The 27446-nt window shown below is 40.6% G+C and overlaps 1 protein-coding gene across 4 annotated transcripts in view; it reads right to left on the bottom strand.

Annotated features, from left to right (window-relative positions):
- The window catches only part of EPB41L4A (erythrocyte membrane protein band 4.1 like 4A), a 133987-nt gene extending 107335 nt beyond the window's left edge, over window positions 1-26652 (bottom strand). For all 4 annotated transcript variants that reach the window (XR_005704497.1, XM_040090862.1, XM_040090863.1 and 1 more), the window contains exons 1-2: window positions 26540-26652; window positions 26093-26406 (exon numbers count right to left, since the gene is read on the bottom strand). Coding sequence is in view for 3 of the 4 variants with exons in the window: in XM_040090862.1 (XP_039946796.1) it covers window positions 26093-26191 (99 nt within the window). In the remaining variant the exon portion in view is untranslated. The remainder of the gene's footprint in view (window positions 1-26092; window positions 26407-26539) is intronic.
- Between the last annotated feature and the right edge of the window lie 794 nt (window positions 26653-27446).

The raw sequence follows: 27446 nt of genomic DNA, 5'->3' as shown, positions 1-27446 counted from the left end.
CCATGGTTCTCTCATGAGAAAACTTAAGCTAAATTTTACATGAAACATATCACACCTGTTGGGCTTTATCTTACAGGTAGATTGCATAATATCAGACAAAGTAGGGGTGATTACTCAGTAAACACCCTAGGTCCATTTTTCCCCCTCTGCCACTTCAATACCAGATACCACTCTCTATTTCCAGGAAGATACATCCCTTCATTAGTCTTCTTGTTTATAGCAAGAAAGTAGTACTAGATTGAAACACTGATGGGTAAAAACTGCGCTCAAACCAGCAGATACAATGTGAAAGAGTTGGAAAAATTACTTCTACATTCAATTGTAATCACTATGTCAACAGCAATCCTGAAGCTCTGGGATTCATTAAGGGAAGGATAAAATAGAACAAACCTGACAGCAGCTCAAGAAAGAAGTAATTTAATTTCAGGTATAAAGGAATATGCTAATGCATTTTGTCTAAAAGAAGATGAATGTCAACTTTTAAGCACTTAGCTTTCTTGCTGTGCTTTTGCCAGACAGGCTGCTCTGTCCTATCTGTCTCTGTAGGTTTATGAAACTGTATAAGACAGTAAAAATGAGCTAATGTATAGACAGTTTTACATAATGATTGCTCCAAATTTGAAGCTGCATTGAAATTAGCAGAAACAAAATCCCTTTCCTTCTCAGATGATGGGTGGGTTTCGCTTCAATTGGCACAATCTGCCAAAAAAGGCACTACCTTCCCTTGGATGGATGCTACATTTTAAAGAATGAGAAGAAATACTGAATTACTAAGATGAAATAAATAGGTGCAATTTCTGATCTGATATTCTCAGACTTTATCCTCTCTGACAAATTTTAGTGTCTATATTCCTCACATTTATTTGTCTGTGTACTACCAGAAACCAAAAATTCCTTGTTCACAGTAATTTTTTTAAGTGAGACACAAAGCATTCTCAGATCTCCACTGTCACACTTTGACTGCCATATGCAAGCCACATACGCAACTTAACTTGTCACAACTGATTTAATCTGTACCAAGAATAGATAATGGGTACTTAAAAACTGCATTTCAGTTCTTTCTTTCAAGAAGAAGTGAAGAGAAGGAAGAACTCCCAGGAAGAGAACAGATTTTGTTTAAAACTGGATGGAAACTATTGGAAATACTATTTGGATTCATTAGCGGGGGTGGCTTTGTCAACAGTTATCAGCTCTAAATTTGCTTCCAAATTTTGGATTTCTCTGGCTGAGTGAGAGAGAAAATGAGCTCTTGTTTCAAAGCCACGTTCCTGAGACCAAAACATCCCCAGCTGTACTGAAAGCAATTGTGCATTAGGCTTCATGTACTGACAAGCAACATAAGACACAGCAGTAACGGTCTACTTTCAACACAGTTGAGCAACAACAACAACAACAACAACAAATCAGATCTACAGTCTGTTTTCTTAAAGTAAGCTGCTTTTTTTCCCTTCCTTTTTTCTTTTTTTTTCTTTTTTTTCTTTTTTTTCTTTTTTTTCTTTTTTTTCTTTTTTTTCTTTTTTTTCCCCTGCTGCAAAACAGAAAGACAGTAGGTAATAATTGGAAGGATGTCCCTGGAACTCCAGACAGGAAGGAGACAGCCAAAAATGCATTAAATGGAGGCAGAGTAAAAGAGCAGAAAGAGGTAGAAGGAGAGAGAGCACAGCTCCTTTCTTCCTTGCGCCGCAAATACTGTGCCAATTGTGAAAGAGACAAACACCAATTCTAGCTCTGCTTTCTCATACCTAACAGGGAGGGCAAGGCTAACATCTGCCTTCAGGGAGCAGCAGCACATGAGCTTTGCCTGTTCCCTATGCCCCATCCACCCACTCATCCTCTTGTGAGACTCTAGTTGTGAGCTGCTGGTTCTGCATAACCATCACCTGATCATGAAGTGGTGAGAAGGAGCCTGCCTAACAAGCCTGTACAGCACAGAGGGAGGACAAAAAAAAAAAAAACAACCTACACTCACACCACCTCATAAAAGCAGAATAAAAGGGCAAAGATAAAAAGAGAGCGAGGGTGAAATAGAAACCAAAAGGCAATGAAAGTGTGCTGCTAGAAAGCTCAGAGAATTGCCTGTCAGGCACCAATTTATTGTGCAGGTTTATCCATATCTGGTTTTAAAACATAATTTTTACCTCCCCTGCATGTAAGACTAATAACAGAACACTCACAGGTAGGTGAAGTATACACCTATACACTATACACAGTCTGGATTGGCTTTATATTCCCATCATACCGTTTATCACCTATGAGGCAATAATCCCATGCCTTCTGCCATCCCTGCCTACTCCAAGGCTTTCTGTTGTTATACAGGTGAAAGGATGTCTTAGTATTTCACAAATACAATACAGGGCTGAGTAATTTGTGGGAAGCGATCTAGAAACAGATCCAGTTGACAGTCCCAGTCAGCCCAGCAAGGGATAAAGGAAAAAAATTAATTGCCAGAAATTACGAACGTGCTGGTAACCATACATAATCTCCAAAATTCTCTGAAACAGACCCAGACATATTGTTGAGATTTGTTGTTTATTCACTTCTAAAAATTGGCTAATTGTGTGTTCATTTGTGGCACTGTGAGAAGCATACCTGGCTTTATGAAACCATGACTGGCACCCCAGAGTCATGTCAAGACAGATTATTTCCATAGTGATGCATCACAAAACCTGTCATGAACCAGAACATTAATACTGCTGTTTTCTTCACAATCCCACAAACTACTTAGAAGTCCAGACAACAGCAATAAACCCACTTCTAAACACTGTGCTAGTGGAAACTTCGGGAATATTCAGATCATATCCACAGTTTTCGTAGTCTGGCCCCACGTCAGCTCAGAACATAGCACCATACACAAATAATGCACAAAAACACACCTGTCTTACTCAGACAATTCACTGCAAACATCCTTCAGAAAACAAAAATGAAACGAGCTCTTTGCTTCCAGGGAGATTTCCTACTCCCTTCTATTGTGTCACTGGGACAACCAACTGTCTCCACTGACCTGATTTCCCTGATACCTTGCTGTCCCGTATCACAGGCAGAAACCACTGGAAATGCAGGTCAACATTAACAATGCACAGCTGGATCCACAGAATCACAGAAGAGTGAGGCTGGAAGGAGCCACAATGGGGTCATCTGGTCCAGTTCTCTGTTCTAGCAGGGTCATCCCAGGATTGTGTCCCAGTTCTGGAATAGCCCCAGTGAGGGAGACTCCACAGCCTCTCTGAGCAGACTCAGTTTAGTGCTGGGTCACTGCACAGGGAAGAAGTTCTTCCTCATGTTCAGGCGGAACTTCTTGAAACATTTTCAAACTCCTTAAGTTTAATGCACAGCCAATGGAAATCTGCAAAGCCATGTGCCATCTGGAAACTACACCTGAAAATCCTAGCCTTAAGTTTTCAGGAAAATTTACCAGGAAATCTGAAAAAATACACTACTTTTAGGATTTAAAAATGTAGACTAAAAATGTGACTTCATATGATAACATAATATATTGTGTGGTTTTATTTTAACAGTATATTTACATGTTAAATAAGTCTCTTGACAAAAATTATTGATGCGTGAAGTAAACATTATGGTATGTGCATGTGCAAAATCTCCTCTAAAATGAAAATGTTCCACTGAACACCAATGTTTTGAAACTTTTACCACCAATTCCAGTTCTGCTAGAACATTTATGCTGTTTTTCAAATTGTCTCAACATCTTGCGAAAGTTACACACATGTACACATTTATCCAGACCCTTGTCAAGGTCTTTTTCAACAAAGGAGAAAGTGATGAAACTTGATCTTTAGTCTTTTGAAATCACTGCAAAATGTGACGTTTAGCTAAGCCGTGTGTATGAAGATCCAATTCTTTAAACTTACATTATCTCAGTCAGCAAAGGTGACTGATATTCTACATCACATGGACAACACATCTTTAAATTTCTTGCCATTGCCAACCAACTCACAGGAACTCTGAGTACCTTCTGCTCTTCCACAAGGAGTTCAAAACCCTCTTACAGACTTTTAGGAATGGCAGTTCACCACTTTTTCAGCACACTTGCACTTTTCAGCCACCATCTCCTGGATAAAGGCTCTGGTCTTTCAAATACTTTTTTAGGTAGACAGATAGAGAGATCCCAGCATAAATTACATTTATATTTTTATGTACTGTATAATTTTTTATATAAAGGATATAAAATTTTTTGAAAGGCATTTTTACACTGTGTATTTTTTAAAAATTCTATTCAAGGCTAATCTTTTCAGTAAACACTCAGTAAAACAAAATAATTACAAAACTACACAGGTGATTTGCACAGAACATATCCAGATGCTCAAAAATCCTGAAAAATCATTTTCACAATTAATATTTAGTCAAGGTTTTAGATTTCCAGTTATGCAATACACTCCAGTTCACTGTAATTTTAAACCCACTCAGGTTCTGTAAACCAGAGAGATAATGAATTTCTTTTTTCAACTAATTTCTCCGCTGAACTTTAAAGTGAAACTTGTTCTTGCTGACAGCAGGCTACTGCAACATGAAGGAAAAATTAAAGGGTAATATGGGAAAAAGAAAAAAACATATTTTTTTATACTGTTTGACAACAGTATGTCAAACACATTTTAGGATGCATCTTCTATGATGGATGATAAGCCTATTCAGAAGGCTGCAGAGAATAATTTCCTATGTAATAAAAAACAGTGCTCTTAGAACAGGTACAATGCATTGGAGCAACATTTTTTATTTGTGAACTCTTGCAATGACCGGAGTGTCCTGGGCTGACTTTATGATGCTGAATTGTATCCCCAGTCGTCTGTTCTGTTTATGCTGGATATTAAGTTCTGCACCTTTAAGACTGGTTCCAAGAGCAAAGGGAGGAAGGAAGAAGCACAAAGTTTGTTTTCAGAAACTGCACTTGCTCCTCTGCATTCCTGCTCCCGAGCTGTGTTGTCTGCAGCATGGACAGCAACAGAGAGTTCTCCTTTGCTTTTTAGTTAGTTTTTAGCTAGCTGAGGCAGAGAAGTTCCCCAGACAGCGGCTTTTCTTTTTCTTGGAACTGATCAGTCTGCTCTAGACTGAAAACCCAGAGCCCAGGATGTGGCATTTTCCAGTACAGGAGGGACTGATAAGAGACCGAGCACGCTGAGCTATACTCCACAAAAAGGACTTTCTGAATTTTCCATCTCTTCAGAACAGCAAGAGGCTTTATTGTTTGTTTGTTTGTTTGTTTGTTTTAATGCTTCTGAATACATTGGTTGTTAAATAAACAGTTTTTTCCACTTTTCTCCAAGGAAACCTTTTCACGAACCAGTAGCAGGAGGGGCCACTTGAATCTGTTTTCTAGAGGGATCCCTTTGGAAGTTTCCTCCCAAATTTTCCCTAAACCAGGACAAATACACATCCCAATTCCTAAGGTAAGCGTGTTTGCATTAAATCTGCCATCAACAAAGATGAAAATCAATACTGAGCCTGGCTATAAATCACAAAGTTAAATAAGTGCATGAAGCAGGCAAGTAACACTAGAAATGTATTGGTGTTAGCATATAATCCATGGATGTGCCTTTTTATTTAAAGAAACAACATTTCTACTCTGGACAAGGAATCAATTACTACATTTCAGCACAAACATTTTTAATAATAATTCCCAAAACATGGCATATATTAAGGGAGTGAGGCAAGAAGGATAGATTTAAAAGCAATTATTAAAGTATTTCTGATGCAGAGGAGTGGGAAAAGGAAAAAACTAACAAGTTGAATGAATTAGGAGCTCAATTTATCACATTACACTGTATTCCGCAATTATTTATTGCATTTTCTATTCACATACACTCTTTTAAGTAAAACAGGATGATAAAACTCTTTCCAGCAAGATGAAAAATAAACTCATCTTGTGTAAATTAACAAAGGCAACTAAATTTTCTTTGAAATATTCCTATTTTGCTCATCCAAGTAACATTTTTGCAAAAGATGTAGAGACATTAGTATCTCTAATTAACAAACTGCAGAGCTGTTCTGAGAGGGCCATTGGAGGAGGTCCTTGATAAAACCCACTGACTTCAGCCAGAGGTCCTCGTGCCTGTCTTTCAAATTATAGGGCATTGCATTGCAGCATTCAAACTTGTTACTGTGGGGATGAGGGAGTATTTGAAAGAAGTCAGCAGGTTCGCTCCTTTTCTGCACCCCACACGTTTTAAACAGGAAAGTCTCAGCAAATTCCACACTGGGGGTTCCTCACTTGGATGGAACCTGGTGGGCTTTGATCCAAGAGATCCAGCTCCCACACTCTCCTGCCCACAGTGCCTTGGCAGGGTTGCAAAAGGTAGGGCCTGGGACCAGCCCTGTTCTAGCCACGGCCTGGTGGCACACCAACTCCTCAGGGACCACTGCCAAATGGAGTAAATTAAAGTAGACCTCAGGCTACCTTACATAGGGCTGGGAAAAGTCTGGAGAGGAGAAAAACACAGCTGTAATCAGGACACACTACAAGAAGCACTCTCTTAATCAAAGATATTTTTCCTCCTAATTTCATTAAGCATTACAAAGGTCTGCTTAGCCTATCTCCATCTGTCCTCCTGTCCTCCTGTCTCCATCCACCTGTCTTCACAGCCACACTTATAAATACCAACAGTTCTAGGCTGGAAGAAGCATAAATGAGAAGATACATTGCCTCTGCTGCCATTCCCATTTCTACTATACTTAGGATTTGTGGAACTTAAAAAAAGGTGCCAGAGTTAAAAATTCAACTGCAGTACCAGTGTTGCCATCCCTCTCCTCCAGCCCAGAAGGTGCATCAGGTGTGTAACTCAAAACAGGCTGTTCCTGACACCAAGAATCCCAGCAAGCTGAGTGCCGAACTGGAGACAAACACCAACTGCTACCCTAAAGCTCTACAGCCCTTCCGTAAAACTGACCTCAGCAACAGTGGAAAATACTGGTTCAATGTACTTTTTCTGTTTCTAGGAATTTGGTGCCTGCATAGCAGTTGTCAAGAAAGATGGTTAATACTATTTACAGTTTCAGTCTAATGCTTCACTGTCAGAACAACAACAACATGACCACAAAGAATACAGAGCACTCCTCTAATATGAAAGTTCAGAGCTAGTCTAATAAGAAGCCCTTATAAACAGCTTCTTCAAAACCTCAGACCAGAATGCAAATAGCAATGAGTTCACTTAAAGGAACTTCCTGGAATCACAGATCTTTTAGGTTGGAAAACATCTCCAAGGTTATCAAGTCCAAACTCTGACCAATCTAGATCATACCACTTAGTGCCCTGTCCAGTCATTTTCTGTTGCTAGATGTGTGGAAGCAGAGGGCTCTTCTAGAAACTGTAAGTTTTCTAAAATAGTTCTAAAATTGTGGGGTATAGTTCTGGGAGGTAAATGTATAAACATTTTAAAATGGGAAGGGACACTACATGCAACAGTGGAGTGGAGATTATAAATATCAGATGCATAAGCCAGCAAACTCAAATTTCAAAATTTATTCTGCAGAGATAAATTTGTCCACAGCTGTAGGCATTTTTTTAAGGGGAGAGGGGCAAAGAAGTTGGCAGAACTGGTGGGTGAGGTTTGTTTGCTTTTTTTTTTTTTTTTCTCTGCTCCTGTTTTGTGGGTTTGTTTTAAGACAACTTTTTCTTTTGGTTTAAATAAAATCACAGATTTTTGCTTCAACACATTTCCAGGGTCCGCTCAGATCTTCTAACAAAGAACTGTAAGCGAACTTGTATCTGGTAGAAGGACCTCTATCTGCTAAGATCAATTTTAATTAAAACATATGTTTCATACTGCAGTGCTTATTTCCCTTCCCCAAGTGCTTACTTGCCCTTCCTGCTTTGTTACTGTCACCATCATTTAGAGATGAGACACAAAAAGGAATGCTAAAATACTGTAGTTCCTTGTGTTATGGACTGTAAAAAATACAATTACTAACACCTGACTCCCAAAACATAAAGTCAAAGTAATGAAACAAACTAACCAAACAAAAAGCATTTCCCCAGTCCCACTTTTTAAGTGCAGAGGTATGAACCCCAGGTTCTTCCAAGGGCTGGTAGAAACAAGAACTGCACTCTGCTCATTTACACGCCATCTCAAGCCTTTGGCTAGCATATTAATGCTACCAGCAAAGAAATAATAGAACAAGAAGAACTATTCAAGCAAGGCAAGAGGAAACTGCAAAACAGTGAGAACGCACTGTTCACATGGGAACAAAGATGAAGGTTCCTAGGAGTACTCAGAAACACTGAGCATGAGAGAAACAGCTAAGGTAAAACAAACCCAAATCTTGATATTTTCCTTAGGTGTCCTAAGGAAGTTAGGACTCGCCATGAGTAGGAGAGATGGTAGTGGAAGAGGTCTGTACACAACTTAATGCCCCATATTCAAGCAACATCCCCCATCCTGGCTGTCATACAATTGCCTGGGTGTCTGCCTCTGCTCAAAGTGAAAGCTTCCAGCATTTCCTAGCATCAAGTCTCCTAACAGTCTATAAAGAAGCATGTGAAAAAAGATTAAGGATCAAATGTACTCTGTGCACAGACTCACCTAAGTTAGGAAAACATGGAAGTAGCTTAACTGAAAATTAATGTGACCCTGGTGAGATGTCAGGGAAAGAACAACAAAGGACTGCAGCAGAGCTCCTGCGAGGCTCCTTTAGTTGGAGTTTTCAAAAACAGATCACACTAAAAGAACCTATAAAGCATGAGCCATGTATTCATGACCATGCCCTTATGTAATTAATTCACTATACACTGACTATATATTCTACTCATCTAATTCTCTCCTGTCCCTGCTGTTCTACAGAAGCAATCCTGGACACTGAGAAATGATGACTTTACCTTCAAGGGAAAAAAAAACCAAAAAAAACCATAGCACTTGCTTTAGTTCCAAGCTTCCTCACAGAGACATGCAGGCTTACTGGTTTTAGGAGTCAGCAGGGTCCAATCTTTTGAGTTCCTCTTTGCAACTATGACAACAGAAAGTTTATGAAATGAAAACAAGAAAGAAACTCAAGACTTGGACTTGACAAAAAAAAAAAAAGTGAAATCTATAAGAATCAGACTGAAGCACTGCAGATTTCAACCTTTTAGAGAAACCAGAGCCCTTCAAGGTATGAAAGCTGAACCACCACCACAATGAGTGAAGGTTCTTAGCCAACAGCAAATAAAAGGTAATGCAACTAAGTCCTCTTACTGCAATCCAAAATAAACTGAATTACTAAATATTTGCTATTCATGCATATGGACAGCTACCAGACTGAACACTTACCAGACTGATCGCATGTCCAAACCTTCCCACCAAAATTTTTAAGATCAGCAGAGTCTGCAAATGCTACACACAAGTAAAATATTTAGATACTGTATCCCTCTGGAAAACTGAACTTCAGATAGGGTAACACACCCACCCGAATCACAGAACTTGCAGCTCAATGTCACCACCTAAATTACTCTATGACAGCTAAACCCTCTTTTTGAAATACGGTCAACATCTTTCTGTGTGAAGAATTGCTATGGGGTAAACATTTCTTTGTCTCAGCAGCAGCTGTTCCTTAAAACCGTTAAGTCCACAGGCTGAACTGCATAAAATTCTCTATCTTCTGTTTCCAGCATTGGGTAAGAAAATGCCAGTTCATAAGGCTGAGATGCTGCTTCCCAGGCTTAGCTCCTGGGTCAAGCTCTCATACGCAAGGTACCTTGATGTAACTGGTAATTCAGTCCTGAGAGGTTTTTAGAGTTGCCTGAGTGCCCAGTACAACCTTCAGAAAATACTTTTGAAAGACTCTTATGCAAGCACCTGAATAGTTCTGAAAATAAGTTCCAATGCATGTGTCTTCTGTGCACAATTGCAATCCTGCCTATGATTACATGATACATGATTCCCACTGAAACTGACAGGCTCTTCCTCACCAAGGTCAGATCCTTCCAATTTCTTAGTTTTATTATGAATAATTTTCTTCTGTTTGATCTGCACTTTATTTGTGTTGATATACTATTGCTTAAATGAAATTTGAGATAATTCAAAATAGGAGATTATTCTTTCCTCCTCTTGTAGCAGAACATGTATGAGATGACTAAACTCCAACAACTGACTTGACTTATTTTGGCTTAAACAAGTGTCATTAGAGGACATAATTTCCCTCTGAAACAACAGCTGAAAACCAGAACAAATCCTTGTACAAAATAACATGTCCTTTTAAGCAGATCCAGCCTTCTACCTAAATGAGGCAGATCACAGAAAAAAAAAAAAATCACAATCATCTGTTGTGACATGGTTCAATAAGTCTGTTATTTCACAAAAATACTGTTTCTGCTAATTTTTAGCATAATTATATAAATATATATACAATCTTTTTTTCAAGGTGTTTTAACCTTCTCCAACATTTTCTTTTGCCCACAAGTGAGTAACCTTTGTTAAATGAGCACTATCATAATGCCTACTCAAACAGACTGTAGGTGGATTGGACTTTTATATTCCCCATGAAGGCAGATCCAGTTAGTCAAAAATACCAGAAATAGATGCATGCAGAGAATGTCTTGAGGTTTAGGGGCTCAACACTCTGGCAGGAGTGATGGGATGATCAAAGGGGTTCAATAGATTTTGGGTAGATTTTGATAAGGTCAATACTCACGTGCTAGGCCTTTGTCAGAGGAACTACTTTTGCAGCTTTGAGTTAGAGAGGCTTAAAATTTTCAGGTCTAGAAACCTTCTGCCATTCACTCTGCTCCTGGAACCACAGTGTACCACCCTCCCAGATGATATGCAGGAGGAAACAGCTGTACACTTGAAAAATAACCTAAAACTATATGTATTAAGAATGCTGGAGCATATACTACTTGAGTCAAAAGCATTGTTTAATTAAATGTTTAGTTCCTCCTTTTAGATTGAAAATGGTGCAAGGTTTCCTTTGTGTATATTTCCAACAACTACTACTGCAATTTCCTTCAGATCGTACTTCTGGTTATTTCCAGAAGTGTATATTTCCAACAACTACTACTGCAATTTCCTTCAGATCGTACTTCTGGTTCTCCCCTACTGCTTCAGACTTTAAAGTGCAAACAAAACCCAGCTTTTTCCTTCATTATTACATTTTCCCCCTTTTTTCAAGGCTGTGCTGAATAGAAAAAGCCTGTACTAGGCCAGTCAGGTCTCCTGTTCCTCTGTAAATGCTCCTAACCAACTTCAAAATGCAAGCACATTTGTATGCACAGTGAACTCCACACAAAAACCTTAAAGGCAATGTATACTCTCCTACCTCCTATAATTTGCGGCTCAAATACATTCTTTTGCTTCATTTTCTGTACACTCAGAAAACAATGTTCAAAATTCAATTACATTGCAATTTTTTCAATTCAAGTTATTTTTCTTATCCCATATTCCTTCTGTATGCAAGAAAAGGAATATTAATCACAGCAAGCTTGAAAAACAAGATAATAAGCAGCATCCTGTTAGATGCTCTTTATCTTATAGATACTAATACCAAGTCCATCTGCTCTATGTGGTTAGATTATGAAGGAAAAAAATGCATATTAAGATGAAGAACCTTTAACCCACTGTAGACAAAAAACCGCCACCACTTTCAATAGAATTGCATGAATCCACTGGTGGATTAGATATAAACACAGTACAATACCTCAAGCTGGGCATGGAGATGGGAAGAGGATATGTTTATATAAATTTCAAAGAGAGGTAAACGCTCTGATAATGAACACTGACTTGTACTTCTGCAACTTTTCAAGTGAATGCTTGCACCTTAGTAGAGCAGGTATGTAAAAATCTATCTGGTTTAATTCTCTTCAAGGTAAGACACACAGCAAGATAAACTAATGCTGAAGAAAAAATCACTTATCTTTTCAATTTTGAAGTTTCTTTGGAGGCGCTATTTGTTTACGAAAGTTCTGGGTTAATATTCTCGGAGAGAGGGATCTATAAGTACACTACGTGTGTATCACACACAGCAGCAGAAATATTTCTGTATGTTGCCCTACTGCAAATCTTCAACCCTGATCTTTCTAAAACTCATGAACAAAACAAAAAATTAGCATAAATAAATAAATTGAATAAATAAAAAAATAAATAATAAGAGAATTTAAACTGTCATGATCTCAGATACAAACTAAGCAACAGAAAAAAGAAAATGTACCTGTAACAAAAAACTGGTTTTGATTCATTTTCAGCCACCTCAGTGGAAATGGAAGTGGTTTAACTCCCTCCCAATAAAACTTTCCTCTCAACAAAGTATGTCAAGCTGGAGTCAAGCTTTCCTGCAGGACTTCTGCCTACGTATGGAGCTTCTCTATGCCACAGGAAAAACTTTCAGCTTTCACAAAACTACAAACGCTACAAAGAAAGATTTAAAACAACAACAGTACTGAAGACTATCTTGTTTTTGACATTTTACAGATTCCCCTTCCCAAACATCTTCATTTCACCAAGATCCCTCCAATTTCTATACAGACACACACATAATACTAAAACTAAACCTACTGTTTTTTCTGATCACCTGTTCACCTGTTCACAAAGCAGCAGACATCATAAAGAAATATGATTTGCATTGCAGTTTTCCTTTAAACAAAGATTTCAGGAGATAGTTCATGAAACCTGTTTCTGTAGATTTTTTTCCCAGGAAAGGAGGAAAAAAGAAACAATAAAGATTCAGTCATGAAAACAACAAACACGGCTTTCATGTTCTAAACAGTAAGACTCAAGATCTGAATACTGATGAAAGGCTAAGGATGATTAAGAAAAAGATTTGAGTTCTGTTAAAAAGGTAGAAAATTTTATGTTTATTTTACATGAATAACATCTGTAACCTTCATCCAAGAAATAACACTTTTTCTTTCCAGTAAATTTTCATTTATTAATTGAATCTGCTCTCAGAAAAATTGGGTTCAGTTTGGCTCCTTGAGCTGGTTTAGGGCAAATTTGGGAGGAAGTCTCCAAATGGGGTCCCTTCTAGAAAGCAAATTTAAGTGGCCCTTCCCCCAGCTGGTCCAGGAAAAATTTTCTGAGAGAAAAGTGGAAAAAACTGTTTATTCAACAAGCAAAGTGCCCACAAGCACAAAAACAATAATCAATATCAAACAACAAAACTTCTCACTGTTCTGAAGAGAGATGGAAAAATTGAGAAAGTCCTCACTGTGGATTGTAGCTCAGCCCGCTCAGTCTCTTACCAGTCCCTCCAGCGCTGGAAAATGCCATCCTGGGGCCCAGTGGGCTGCAGGCATGAGATCCAGGTGTTTTTCTGGGTTTTCAGTCCAGAATAGGTTTAAACAGTCCCAAGAAAAAGAAGACGTAAAAACACTCCAGAAAACTTCTTTGCCTAAGCTAGCTAAAAACTAACTAAAAAGCAAAGGAGGGTTCTCTCTCGCTGTCCGTGCTGCAGACAACATAATCCAGGAGCAGGAATGTGGAGAAGCAAGTATAGTTTCTGAAAACAAACTGCGTGCCTCTTCTTTCCTCCCTTCGCTCTTGGAACCAGTCTTAAAGGTGCAGCATAAACAGAACAGACAACTGGGGATACAATTCAGCATCATAAAGTCACCCCAGGACACTCCTGTTGAAGTTGGTACCAAAGCACACCAAAACATGTCATCAACATTGGAACTGAAACCAGTCAGACAATTTCAAGTATTCTTCAATCCAGGAAAGACCTTGGTAACTCACTATTGCTTTCACAGAAAAAAAAAAGAAACATTACTAAAGGGCTGCCCAAGAAAGAGAATTGGCTTTTGCAGGAACTCCTTTGAGACACTGGAGACACAGATAAAGGAGCCTCAAGGCCAAGAACAGTTTCTCAGTAAATCTCATCCATCCCAAACGGGAGCACTGAGAGAGCTCCAGAATACTCTTCATTCTTGGAGAAAGACAGTTCAATCAAAGCTGATTTTAAAGGCATTATAATTTGTAAACAGAAATGCATTTGTTAAGAAGAACAAAAGATTTCTCAAAATAACCCAGAATAAATGCGGTAGATACCCTTTGACAGATACCAGAACCTTTTGTTTCCCACAGCTTTAGAGTTTGCTATGTTCTTTGCTAAGAAGAATGAACGCACACACTGAAAAGAGAACTGAAGTGTTCAGCCAACTTACATGTTGTACACAAAAAGAAAAAATAGGACTTTTAGAGAGTAAAAAATAATAGAGGGAAGAATATGGCTGAAGAATCCGACATCACTTCAAAACAGAGGAAAAGTATTTGATCTTTTGAACTTAAGGGCTTTACTCCATCCTGAAAACATTATGAAAATTACATTTTTAAGCTCAGTCCCTCTCAGCCAAGGGCGTGGCAGGATATTCACACACCTAATCAAAAGGTTCCTCTACAAAGTCTTGTGGCTTTCTCCCCTTCTTGCACAAAACAATTGGCAATACAAAAAGTTTGTTTGCGAGTATAACCATTCTGTGCATTTGCATCTCTCCTTCATTTGCCTGGAACTTTTTCTCCCTATCACCACTACTGAACTTAAGCTACCTCTCTCCTGTGATCCCTCCTGAGGTGTCCTAATTTGCTCTTAAGGGACATACAGGCACAACTTTCAGGACTATTTGTTGCCTAGTCCCCTCCGAGGCACCCTGATACATATCACCCACCCTTGACAGACATGGTATGACAATCAGAATTACAAGAGTTCTGACACACAGCTTTCTTTTGTTCTGGCATATTAAATAAACCAACCACACAGACAAAAGATTGTGTCAGCCTGAAGCGTATTTGAAAGGACCTCTTTGGGGGAGGTCTGGGCTCTGTGTGACATAGTGTGGAAGTGTCAGGCTGCAACAAGCTCCTTGCACTCGTTCTCGCTTCCAACAGCCATGGGAACTACAGGGAATCAGGATCTTATGGTTCCTCAGTGGAAACAAACACTGAAGTGCTGGCAGTCATGGCCTTCCAGTCCCACTTGGTTTTGACAAGTAACTTCCTTTCCCTTTGATGCCTGTGATGAGATTACATCACTTTATAAATTACAGCCACCTTCTACACCCCAGCAAATTCCACCAACACAATCACAGCAGAGGCAGAGGCTAGTGCAGCATTCTTCTGTACCTGGTGCTCGCCAGACAAAAAAAGTAAAACGCATTTCAAAGCAGCAAGTTTTGCAGACAGCTTGAGGCACTTCCAAGGGAGAGAGATGTGGAGAATCTGCTTCCATGTTACATGTCACACAAGCATTGTAGGATTTTCACAAGGGGTATCCAGTCATTCGTTTCAAATCCCAAGTCAGTGCTGAACTCACTTCTCATTCTTCTCCTATGCATTCCTCCTCATTGTTATAATTCTGAACTGATAGTTCCACCAGTTTACTGTGGAACTCACAAACAGCATTAAAAAAAAAAAAAAATTACTTTCCCTTATGATTCACAATACAGCTCTCTTATAAAGACAATTCTTGCTCTGGTATTCTAAGGGGGTGAAAGAAAAAAATGCCATTACATTCCTTCCAGCTACAATTTATCCACCAAATAGGAAAGAAGTTTGTCACTACTCTTTTACACTGTGACACTGAGAATCTGAATAAAACTGATGAACCAAAATAAGAACTATATTTTTTCCCACATCTAATGTATCTAAAAGATTAATAATAAAATAAATGAAATATTCAATATAATACACAAATGGATATTACTATAGATAGAAAATATTTTCCGAAACACTACAAATAACCTCTTCTCAAACATAAATGACAACTTTCAGTGAAATATATACTATGTGGAAAACAAAAAGCAGATCCAGTGGGTTTGTCTGATGAACTTTCTTCTGGCTCAATTCTACAAGACGATCAAATGCCTTTAGTTCTGCAAAGTGTTAAATCATGTGCTTGCCCACATTAGTAGTCACGCCAAATTTTTCCACTAATTATATAGGGAAACTGCCATTTTCTGCCTTCTGAATTCTTTTATGGAATTGAGATACAGAAAATCCTTCCTTTCCATTACTAAAAGGCACTCTGTCTCTCACACAGACAAGAAAAATTATTCTTCAGTGCATTCAGTTCTTACTTTCCTGAGAACACAGGAAAAGTATTGAAGTGCTGAGCTATGTATTATCAAACTTGTTCTCTCAACCACAAAAAGATTTTATCCACACACCCAAAACTTCAAGAACTACAGGAAGACAGATTGTCTTCTCTGCTTTATGGACAGCCAGTTGTAACTGCAGAGTTTAAAATGTAAATACTGACAAATAAATAAGAACAGCGCCTATACAAATGAGATCCACTTTTCCTTCACATTAATAACTACCCATTACTGTAATGATTTCATTATTTATTTTAAATGTAAGCAGGGGCAGTTGGATTTCACTGAATATAAAGGATTCCTCTTACTGAGCACAACTAATGCAAACAACTGATAAGAGGGTTTGCCATTTGCATGCACTTCTCTCGTACCAAGACAGAATTAAAAAGAAATCCTGAGGGGCAAGAAGAAAGAAGGGCTTCTTAAGAAGGAATCTTTATAGACCCCTGAGACTCCTAACAACCAAACTTTAACATAATACCCCTAGTGCCATAGGTTAATGGTACATTCAGCACCATAGAGATTTCCATCCAGAAAGATCAAAAACACCTATGTGGGTACATTAAATTTTTGTTGTTATCTTCAGTAAAGACAATTTGTGTATCAATTTGAGGAAGTTCTCAGGTATCTTCTTCCTGACTCTGGAAAGTTACTACCAGAATTACCATTCATGGAAGGTCTCTTCCCTTCAAAGAAACCAATGTTTGCAGTCACAAGCCAAGGAGAGAAGATAAAGCACTTTTCCCAGTCAGCAAAACAGGCAGATTCCCCTCCTCATGCTGCAGCAAAACCAAAGGAGCAGAGGTCTCTCATTTTGCAATGTTTCTATTGGTTTTCCACTTCTGAATAATAGCATAGGTTGAACTCAAGCATGTCCTTTTGATCTTAGTGCCGACAGTGTTCAACCATCCACAACTCAGGATGCAATGGAAGAAGTGGGAACAAAACTTCAATCAATATGGAAACTGTAACCTTTATTTTAAATGCTGCAATTAAATTGGTATGCAGCAGTGTAGTGGTTTCACATTTGCTAAATTCTGGTTGCCAAATTTAGTGTAGTGGTCTTAGTGTTTATTCTCTTTTTGTGGGAGAAGATCAAGAGAAAGCAAAGCAGGCTCAATCTTAAAAATAAATAAATAGTTTTATTAACACACTAAAAGAATGGAAAAGTTGAAAAAACAACTAAAACAAAACAGAATGAAACTTCAAAACACTTTTCCCTCCCCTTACAAACTGTTAACTTTCCTATAAAACAACACAGAGAGACACAACCTGGGATTTTCAGTCAGTTTCACTATTTAAACATAATCTTTCATCACTTTGGTAGAGGAGTCTCTCTAGAGTCCCATGGAGACACTTGTCACAAGACTACAACAGTCTAGTGGCTCCTGATGTCACAAATTTGCAACCACCCAGAATTTTTGGAGATTGTGCAGTCTTACCCATTAGCAGCCTTTCCCCTGGCTACTCTTGGGCCTCTCAGTGTATTTGGGGTACTGTTTAAGAATGCTTTTTCTAGTTCAAAATAAGGATTTTCTTCTTCCATCTCTAAAATTGTCCCTATCTCAAAAAACACAGACCTCCTTTTACCCTAGGAGCTGAGGGCTTTAAACCACTTTCTCTTTAAAATTATTTTCGTCTCAAAGGCTGAGACTTCCTTTTACCCCAGGAGCAAGGGTCTTCGAGAATCTCACTTAAAGCTCAATTATATCAATCCCCAACTTCTGACTGTGTCTTGGTTTAGAAGACAGGTGTCTGCTAGGGAGGGGCGGCGCCTCTCTAGGAATGGGGAATTCCAATCTCCTCCCTCCAAGTTATTATAATTTAGAAAATTAAAAGGGCTTTTTTTCAGGCAGGACTATGGGGAAAGGAATAATAGTTCTTTACTAGTAAATATAACAAGGCAAATAAACAACAACAGCTATAGCAGGAACCTCGAGGGGCTTTGTTTCACAAAGCCCAGGGCACTCTGATCTCGTGGGGCTCTGAGAGCACCAAGCTGGAATAGTGGGAACACCTGAGCTGGCGGCTGGAAATGGCAGGGTGTCCCCAGCAAGGCAGGGACGCAATGACCCGGCAGGTAGGGGGGTGCAGGACTACAGTAGCAAAAAGAAAAAAAGCAGTGCTGAAGAAGCCTCGATTCCCGGGCAGGGCTGGCCCAGCTCCAGCAGGGCAGGCGAAGGAGTTCAGAATTCCTGGGCTCACAAGCAGAGAGATGATGGTAGATCTCTCAGGACCTGACTTTCTGTTGACAGTGGACTTCTCCCACAGCAATTAGCAGTCTGGCCGTCCTCTCCAATGCCCGGTGCAAACAGCCCCCCCTAGCTCCCCCAGCCCTGTCCTTTTCCTGCCCCAAAACTAGGATGATCTTCCCCCTGTTTTGTGTTAGTCAAGTACCATCTAAGTACCAGCACTTTGCTTTTTAGCAGCTTATGGGGAAAAATTCTTTAAGACAAAAAGGAACAAACCTAACCCCCAACAGACTAGAACCAGCATTCCCCCAAATAACATTAAGGTGTTACAAGGAACAGTCCATTTCTCCATAGTTTACCCTAGAGAAGTCCGGTTAAAAATGTCCACATGTTCAATCCCTTTTCTAATAATCTTATCAGTTCTTTTACTCTTGCTCCACTGACTTCATGTCGTGTCGTTTCTGCATCCACTCTGTCACTTTATTTTCTCTCTCAGGGAAGGGTTAGGCCTTGGAAGCTTCATGTTGCCCGGAAAAGGTTAAATCTGCCCAGGCCTGCAGTGGCTATGTGATTTCTGCCCCGGGCAGCAGTCTCTTCCCCACTGCACCTCAGTTAACTAACCAGGTGGTTTATTGGCCCGGGTTCCTTCCCTCCATTAATTTTCCTTCTCTGTCTGGAATCACCGGAGCAGGGGGCGGGGGGTGGGGGGCGGTGTGCAGGAAGAGCTCTGCCCACCCCTTGGTAATAATTTCGGGTGGCCTCAGCCTGAACAGCGGGCCCATAGGTGTTATCAGGGGTCTGGCAGAGATGCTTCCCTGCTCTGGGGAAGTTGAAAAGAGTAGTTGCTGTTAAGCTGTACCCTCTCCTCCCCTGCCAGGAGCCGATGGAGCCCAGCCAGGCCTCGGGGCCAGCTCCCTCTGCAGTGGGGGAGGGGGAAGAACAGCAGGCCCCAAGTCGGTGTTACCTGTTCAGGTGACCAGGAGGAAAAGGCCTGACTTGGATGAAATCAGGGTTTATATGGGTACTTCCCAAAGTCGCATTTAACATTCTCAGGGGTCAAAACAGATGTCAATATCCTAAACTAGCCTTCTAACAGGTCCCTGTCTTTTCTAAAACAATTCCAAGGCCCTGACAGGGAAAAACAGTCCACATTCCTCCCTAACTAAAAACTAAACTGTGCCAACCCATGACAAGCAAGCACAAGATCTGATCAAAAAAACAGCATCTAAAATGTGCACTTAAAAATGCAGTTTCCAAAACTGTACCCAGATACTGAAATGTGATAATTCAATTCCAAATATCTCAGTTGTGAAAAAAGTTAAGGTAATATAGCTGATCTATCATTGCAAAATTTAATACCCTTTAGGAAAATAAATCTTTAAAAAAAAAAAAAAAAGACTGGCAAGTCATGTCTCATCTTTCTACCAAAAATACAGCTACTAGTAATGATGCACCATGACCAATATATAATTTCTCTTCTTCTCCTATGTGTTCAATATCATCTTGAAAACAGATATTTTTACAGTATGAAGTGACATAATATTTTAGCTTTCAAAGACATTCTCTTTCTGAAGCACCTTTTCAATTCAGTCTCTTCAAGATTTCTCTTCATATCATGCATTTTTTAGCAGTTTTCTTTTTAGAGGGAAAGGATTTTAATTCTGAAGCTTCATTTCAGTTCAAAATTTTCATGAAATTAAATGAATAACATATCAAGAGATTATATTTAACTATATTAAATACTTTAATGTAAGAAATGCTTAATCCATGTTACATAAATCCAAAACTGTACAATAAAAAAGCAGCCTCACACAGCTTACATCTGCCCTGGTCATATTATGAAATTATTGCTCAGTGAAAACAGAAGAATAAACACCTCTGACAACATTATTGCTCAAACCTCCATCTGACTAAAACATAACTTCATTTAGAAGTTAATGGCTTTCCTTCTTGTTGTCATGCTGGTTTCATTAATTTAGTTAAGTGCACCTAGGGAAAATAAAGTGTCTCAGTGTTCATCCATTTAATGGTTACTCCATGGGATATTCAAAATCACTGGCCTCATCTGTAAAGATACTGGTGAAATTAGTAATCTGTTTCAAATTTGTAAGAGTAATTTTTGCAGAGCAATTAATAAAAATGTTCATGAGCCTTTTTGTTCCTTTCATTCTCTGTAAACTAGAATTGTGCACTATTTCCATCTACTTTTAGAGGACTGAAATAGTGCAAAATTTCACATAACCCATCTGGTCCTCAGTGTGTAATCAGAGGACCATTTTATACCCATAACAGAAATTTAAGAAACACCAGCACCTTTCTGATACGGAAGGGATTATCAATAACTTGCTTTTTTGTTAACATTTTTGTTGTTGTTGCTTTTGCTACAATGTAGATGTAAGGTGTCTACAACATTAAAGGAGAAGATGAGTATTCACACTTGGAACTTGATGATACTGTCTGTGTAGTTGTCCTACTATGGAAAATATGTACACATAACAGAAAACTGTTGCTTTATAAAGAAAATAAATTACAAGGGCCAAACAAGACTGAGATTGTGTCCTTTTAATCAATTCACTTTTTATTAACTATTCTTTTCAAATCAATGTGCTAAATATCTAGAGGAATCTGCCTTGAACATCTTTATTAATCAATACCAAAGAGGACAGAGGAAAATATGATTAAATATGCTTGAACTTTGATATTACAGTTTACTGTTGGTGGTGAACTACCATAGGTGGAAAGCAACTGCAATCTACGTTTAAAAAGATTTTTCAGATTTCTGAAGTACTGTAACTAGAAAATTTAAAAAAAAAAAAAAAATCTCACAAAAAGATGCTTTCCTTTCCTAGTAAAATGTAGAAGAATAAACCAGCAGAAATCACTTTCATAAAGAACTTATTCCATATTCACAGCAAATGACTACCAATTTGACTTTCAATGCTAACTCTCAAAATAAATAACACAATGTAAGTTATTTCTACTCATAGGATTCTATTTCCTGCTATCAAATGCATTCATTAAGCATTTTCACTGGGAAAAAAAAATAGATCCCTATTATTCCCAGACTGACTCCGTGGTGTACCTAGAGCTAACACAGCTTGATGCAAAAGTGCACCCCATATTTTCTGTATTCACTATATTCTAAAGACATGAAGTCTGGAACTGCTTAGCTTCACTGGGGACTGAAAAAAAAGCCAAACAAAACAAAAACAAAGACAAAACAAACAAACAAAAAACCCAAACAAAAAACAAACAAATAGTGAGAAAAGCCAGGGAAGAGGGTGGGAGGGGAGGTGGAAACAAAGGAAAAACACCAGAATAATCCAATAATCCACAGAAAACTTTCTAAGAAATGGTGTTTTCAATTACTTCTATAGGTCATACTGAATCCTTTTGTCAATTATCCCATAAGTATCTTAACAGTATATACCATATTCTGATGAACGCACTCATGGTGTTTACATTACACATCCAGTTATTTAACACTGCTCCTAATATCAGTAATATCAGCCACATTCTATTTTTCAGATTAGCTTTTTTTTTTTTTTTTTTTTTTTTCCTGTTCTTGAGACAAGGGTTTGGGGATTTTTTTAAACCATCCTTTTGCTAAATTCTCAGTAAATCATCAAGTAAGTGGTATGGTGGTCAGATTACCACTATTAAATGGTACTACCTAATAAAATAATATTACAGAACATATACTTCTCCCAGGAAGACTTTGTGAGTCTTTCCTGTTCATCACTTTTCTTCTAATGAAATATTACTGTTGACCCATCACACGTCAGTCTAAACAGAACATAAAATTGTGCTCAGAGAGGAATTTCAAGGAGTACTTCAAAAGTGCAATGGCCAGATGGCTTAAGACTAAATAGAGAGCTTCTTCACTGCAGAAGTAGATAATATTTTTTGCGATCTTTATTCCAAAGAGATGCAAACATGAAATGTAGATGCTTCATAATATTTTTAGCTTCTTCAGGAAAAAAGGGGGGAAAAGGATTCTTAGATTCCTGTAACATACACATTACAAGATAAACACTCGTTCTGGAACAGCTGACCAGGTTTTCAAGGCATTATTTTTTAAGGGCCCACAGAGGTTTTCCTTAACTCCAAAAACAAGTTTGTGCAATAAGGCACACCATTGTTTACAAGGACAATTAGCTCAGTTCTTAACAGTACCAAACTATGTAATACTCACAACCCCTCAGTGACGTTTCATGTCAAAAGACCACAGACATGTCTTGTGACATCAACAGATGAACTACAACTTGTACTGTACAATAAAAATGCCTAAGTTATTGTTTAGTCTGTGTGAAGAGAAGACAAAATAGCAGTCCTGAAAAAGTGATTATTTTTCAGCTGGCAGCTGATTCTTACCATAGCTTTAGCAAAACCCAGTCCCTAACTGGAAACTTGAACAACCTTTTAAGAGGAAAAGCTGTCCCCATCTGAAGCCATATACCTTGACTAGACGACACTGTACCAGAACATGGTGAATAGCCTCTTCCATCCAAAAATTGTTGGCACTAACAGCTGCCATCACTTTATTATCTTCAATGCATGCACTTGCCAGAATATTTCTGTTAATGTACTATAAGGTACTACAGAAATTTAGATTATGAGATACCTGGTGGCCTTTCCTGATTAATGAACTCTTATTAGCCTCCTGTAAGCCTTCGTGCTAGAGAACCAGCTTCCACACTGTCATAGAGCATAGTGCTCTAACCTTGAACCACAAAGGCAGAAAGGGAGAACAGCAATGCAGCGCTGATCATGGTAAAAAAAAAAAAAAAAAAAAAGACTGAGAAGCAAAAGTTAGTTTGAGGAACTATGATGAAGCGATCCTCACAAAGCCCTCCAGACAGCATGGCCCATGGCAGAATGGTCAGTCGCTATCAGCCCAATAGGGAAGGGAAGTTGTTTCCTTGTTGTACGACCTTGGAAAGGCTGCTTGACCTCTTTCCATCTCAGCTTCCCCACCTGGGAGCCAGAAGAAAACAAATCCTTTCCTTTCCCTAACAAGTCCTTTGGAGTCCAGAGAGAAATGGCATTCAAAGTCTCAGTTTTGTCACCTCTGCTAATTGTTTCAATGTAAGTACAATTTGAAGCCCACTGTAGTATGAAGAATGCATCAGTGAAATTGTCATTAAAAAGGTCATGTTCTGATCAGTAGAGTTATGCCAAGCACAACAAGGCAGAAATGACCACTATACAAACTAAGCAATGCATCTGCAAAACTCTCTGGAAGCAAGTATCCACTTCATATTCAATTCCGTGAAGAAACAAACTTGCCTCAGATTCCTACAGGCCACCACCTTTCACCCTTCAAAGCAAGTAGGATTATATCCATTAATATCAAGCAAGTACATAGATAGCAAAAGAGCTGTTGAGCTGTGGTTTTTATTTCTAACAGACATGCAACTTCTTGGGCGAAAACGGGAACAAAGTAGCTTGTAAAACCATTTAAAAACCCTGCTCCTCTAACAATTGAAGATCTGTGAAAGAGTACCAAAAGCTTGTTTCGCATGTAACTCTGAACCAAATTAAAAGTGAAAATGACAAAAGGAACATCCCATCCAGAATCTGTGGTTCTAATGAAATGTTTGTTTTAAAATAAAACACATATGAACTTTTACAAACTACACCTAGGTGCCAAAGCTGAAACGCCAAATGAAAAGAAATAAAAAAGTAAAAAATAATAGTAAAAAAAAATTACAAGTCTCTGCATTTACATGAGTAAATTTAAAAATATTCAAAATAAAACATTTGAATTTCAAGGATAAAGTGCCAAATGACAAAACATGACAGAATATGATAAATTTTATGTGCTGTTTGACTACGAATTAATAATACAACATCCCTGGAAAGTTGTAGAATAACAACATGAATGTCCCCTGAGCAGTTTAAATTTACAGAAGCCAGGAGTGAGTTGAAAAAGCCATTTCTGCCATCCTCCAGCTGTGAAGTGGACCAGCGCACAGAGCTGAAGGCTCATCCAATAAAAGGCAACCTTCAGCTGGACAGGAGCTGCTCTTCATGCACAGCTGCACAAACACTCGTGCAGGTATACGGGCAAGGGTGGGCACCATGGCAGAAACCACTGGCTAGGAGTGAGCTCTGCAGATCCTCCCTTTGAGTTTTCAAAGGCTTGCGGAGCTACAGCACTGGCATTTGGCTTCACCATGTACAAACTTAATCTTAAAATAAAAGAAGGAAAAAGAAAACACGGAAAACATGCTGCTACAAAAAGGGAGATTCTCCCTTCCCTAAGGTTTCCCACTCTGCAGTGCAAGTGCCTATGCCAAAATGTTAACGAACTACTACTTTTCTTGTCAGATCCACCACTGTTCCAACTGATTCCGTGACTGCTCTGTGGTTAGGTTCAAGACAGAGAAGGAGCATGCGGAAGGGATGAAATATTCAGCATTATACCACATTCAGATCACACTAGGAATAGCAGGAAACCACACCCTCATGTCAAACTAGACAGTTCCCAACACTGCAAGTCATGCATTCTTGGAAAGAAGTTTTATCTTCAGACCCTTTCTTTCCCATGGGACATTAATTTTTCTTAGACACTGCACAAACCCTTCACTTTCAGGCTTTAGATTCATTAGACTAACCAAATCTTGCAGCTTATTCTTTTAACACCTTTCTGCAACCGCACATTTTCTGCACATATGCATGCATTATGCATGCACCCACATCTGCACATAGAAAGTTAAGGTTTTTCAGAAGTGTCTGAAACTTAGACTTCAAAGTGCCAAACTTGGACTATACTACACAGGTACTGAATTCCAGCATGACGATGATTTGCTTACTCCTCTGTGCTAAGCTTGGATTTATAAGCCTATCTGTAGGCAGTTGACACAGCAAAGCTTGGAAATTCTGAATACATGTAGACCTGGAAACACCACAGCTGAAAATATATTGTTAAATGCAAACTCTCTCTCCCCACTACCCTGCTTCAGATTCTCCTTTCTGCAGTTGCTTCACCAAGCTTCAATCATTCAAGCTAAACCATAAAGGCATACAGACTTTTATTCTTTGGATGTTTTAGGTAAAATTCATCAGCCCTTTCCAACAATAAATTTTACAAGGATTAAATTTTTTTTTCCCTGATCCAACACTGAAACCACGTTCTTACATTGCTAATAAATTCACGTTCCTGGCGCTACGAACAAAACTTCAAGTGTTTGTAACATGCCATCAGCTGTCACCAGGCTTAACCAAACAAGACCAAGTTAAGGGTCTTTAGAAAAATCTCAGTTTTCACATGCTCTGTCAGGGCTCATTAGCGCTTGGCAGATGACTCCTTTGAAGAGCTCATCCGCGCCGAGCATGCTGCAGCGGCGCAGGAGCTGTTCCCACCGGCCGGGCGACGGGACACCGGGCTGGGGACGCGGCTGGACCTTCACCCCTGCGCTCGGGAGCTACTGCGTGCCTGCTCCGCACCGCTGCCGCCGGCCTTTTCCCGGGAGAGCGCGTCCCAGGGTGGGCAGGGCCCAAAGCAGAGAGGGCGAGAAGTGACTAAACACGGGTGGGCAACACCCTGTGCACAGAGCCGCCTTTTTCTTTTTTGCTGTGGCAGGTACAGAACAATACCTCTGCGCCGAGCGTCCCGAGTGCCACGGAGTGGTCGGCACCTGCTCGCTTTAAGTCGCTATCTCGATGTGAAGCCACCCAGAGCCACGTTTGCCCCACCGGCGCCCGTCACCCTGATCCATCTGTCCTTTGCGCGCCCGTAAGCAAAGTTACGACGTTATTCCGTCGCCTTCCGAAACCCCTCTTCCCGGCCGCCGCTCCCTTCCTGGCTACTATAGCGCAGTCGGGAGGCAGCCGCCGCCGGGCAGCCCCACGGGCTCTCCCACATCGCACTCCGCAGCCCCGCCAGCGTCCTTACCTTGATGCCCTGCTGCTGTGTGGTCAGGGTCAGTTTAGACTCGTCCAGGAGCAAAACTTCGCAGTAAAATTCCTCTGGGACCGCGCAGAAACAGCCCATGCCTGCTGCGATGGCCGGGAACGGGGCGGGGAGGCGAAAAGAGTCCCAGGGCGCGGAGGAGACGGGATGAGGCACAGCCGGGTCTGGGCTGCGCCCGGCTCCGGGCCCCGGCAGCGCGGATGTAGCCCGGCGGCTGCTAGGGCGCAGCGCCCAGCCCTGAGGGGGGGCCCGCCGCCATCCCGCGGAACAGCCTGGACGGGGCGGCCGGGCTCTCTCTGCGGGAAAGGAGAGGAAAAGACCGGAGACTTTTTAGAAAGGATCTCAGAGCACACCCTTCGCCCGCGCCCGGCTGTCACGGCAGCTCCCCCACCGCTACCGCCCCGGGGAAATACCGATCCGCCCACCCACCCCGTCCACGCAATATTCCGCGCCTCCCCTTCGTGTGCAGGAGCGAGGCCGGAGGAATGCTCTCCACCGCCGCATTCGGGGCGTGGGGGTGACCCCCGCCCGGCCAGCACGTTACCTCCGGCCGCGGACCCTGTGGGCGGAGCGGGGCGGTGACAGTACCCGACCGGCGCGAGGCTGCCTCCTCCGGCTGCCTGCGGCTGTGCCGGGGGGCGCCGTCAGCGCTCGTCTCCTCCCCGGCGGGGGCGGAGGGATGGAGAGAAAAGAGACCCATCGACCAGGCAGCGCCAGCCGCCTCCTGCCGGCCGCCGGGCAGGGCTCCCTCGGGTCGCCTTTGGGGCGGAGAGAGGCGGACGGCACTTGCTCAGCACCGGCACCGTGCCGCATCGTCGCATCGGACCTCAACGGCTTTCCAGGTCCCGGGACGGGCCCTCGCTGCCCTCTGCCATGGGGCGGAGGCGATGATCCCTGTCCCCGCCCGCGCCCCTCCATTGTCCCCGTCGGGCACCGCTGCCCGTCCCGGCGGCCGCGGCTCCGGTCTCCGCGGCAGCACTGACCTTGCGTGCTACGCTGGCTCCGCTCCGGCGGGCGTCAGGTCTGGGAGTGGGTTTTGTCTCTGCACTCGACAAAGAAGCGCTTCCGGAGACATCACCAGTGAAGGGTCCAGCAGAGATTAAATTTTCTAAAGTGCCCGAGGTCGGAAGTCTATTCTCCGTCATGCTGTTAAGTACTGAGCTTGCTACAGGTATGTTCAATTTACAAAGCTCTGTGGTGTTAAAAACAAATAAATAGATTTTATAAAACCAATTTTAAAAGTTGAAACCAAAACCCTACCAACAAAGAAAAGGAGGAACACGAGAGAACCTCCAACTGCCTTTACAGTTGCTGTGTATAGTTTATGCACTTTCAT

Source organism: Hirundo rustica, chromosome Z (genome assembly GCF_015227805.2).
Source record: "Hirundo rustica isolate bHirRus1 chromosome Z, bHirRus1.pri.v3, whole genome shotgun sequence".
Classification (NCBI taxonomy): domain Eukaryota; kingdom Metazoa; phylum Chordata; class Aves; order Passeriformes; family Hirundinidae; genus Hirundo; species Hirundo rustica.
This window is presented reverse-complemented; position numbering and strand designations above follow the sequence as displayed.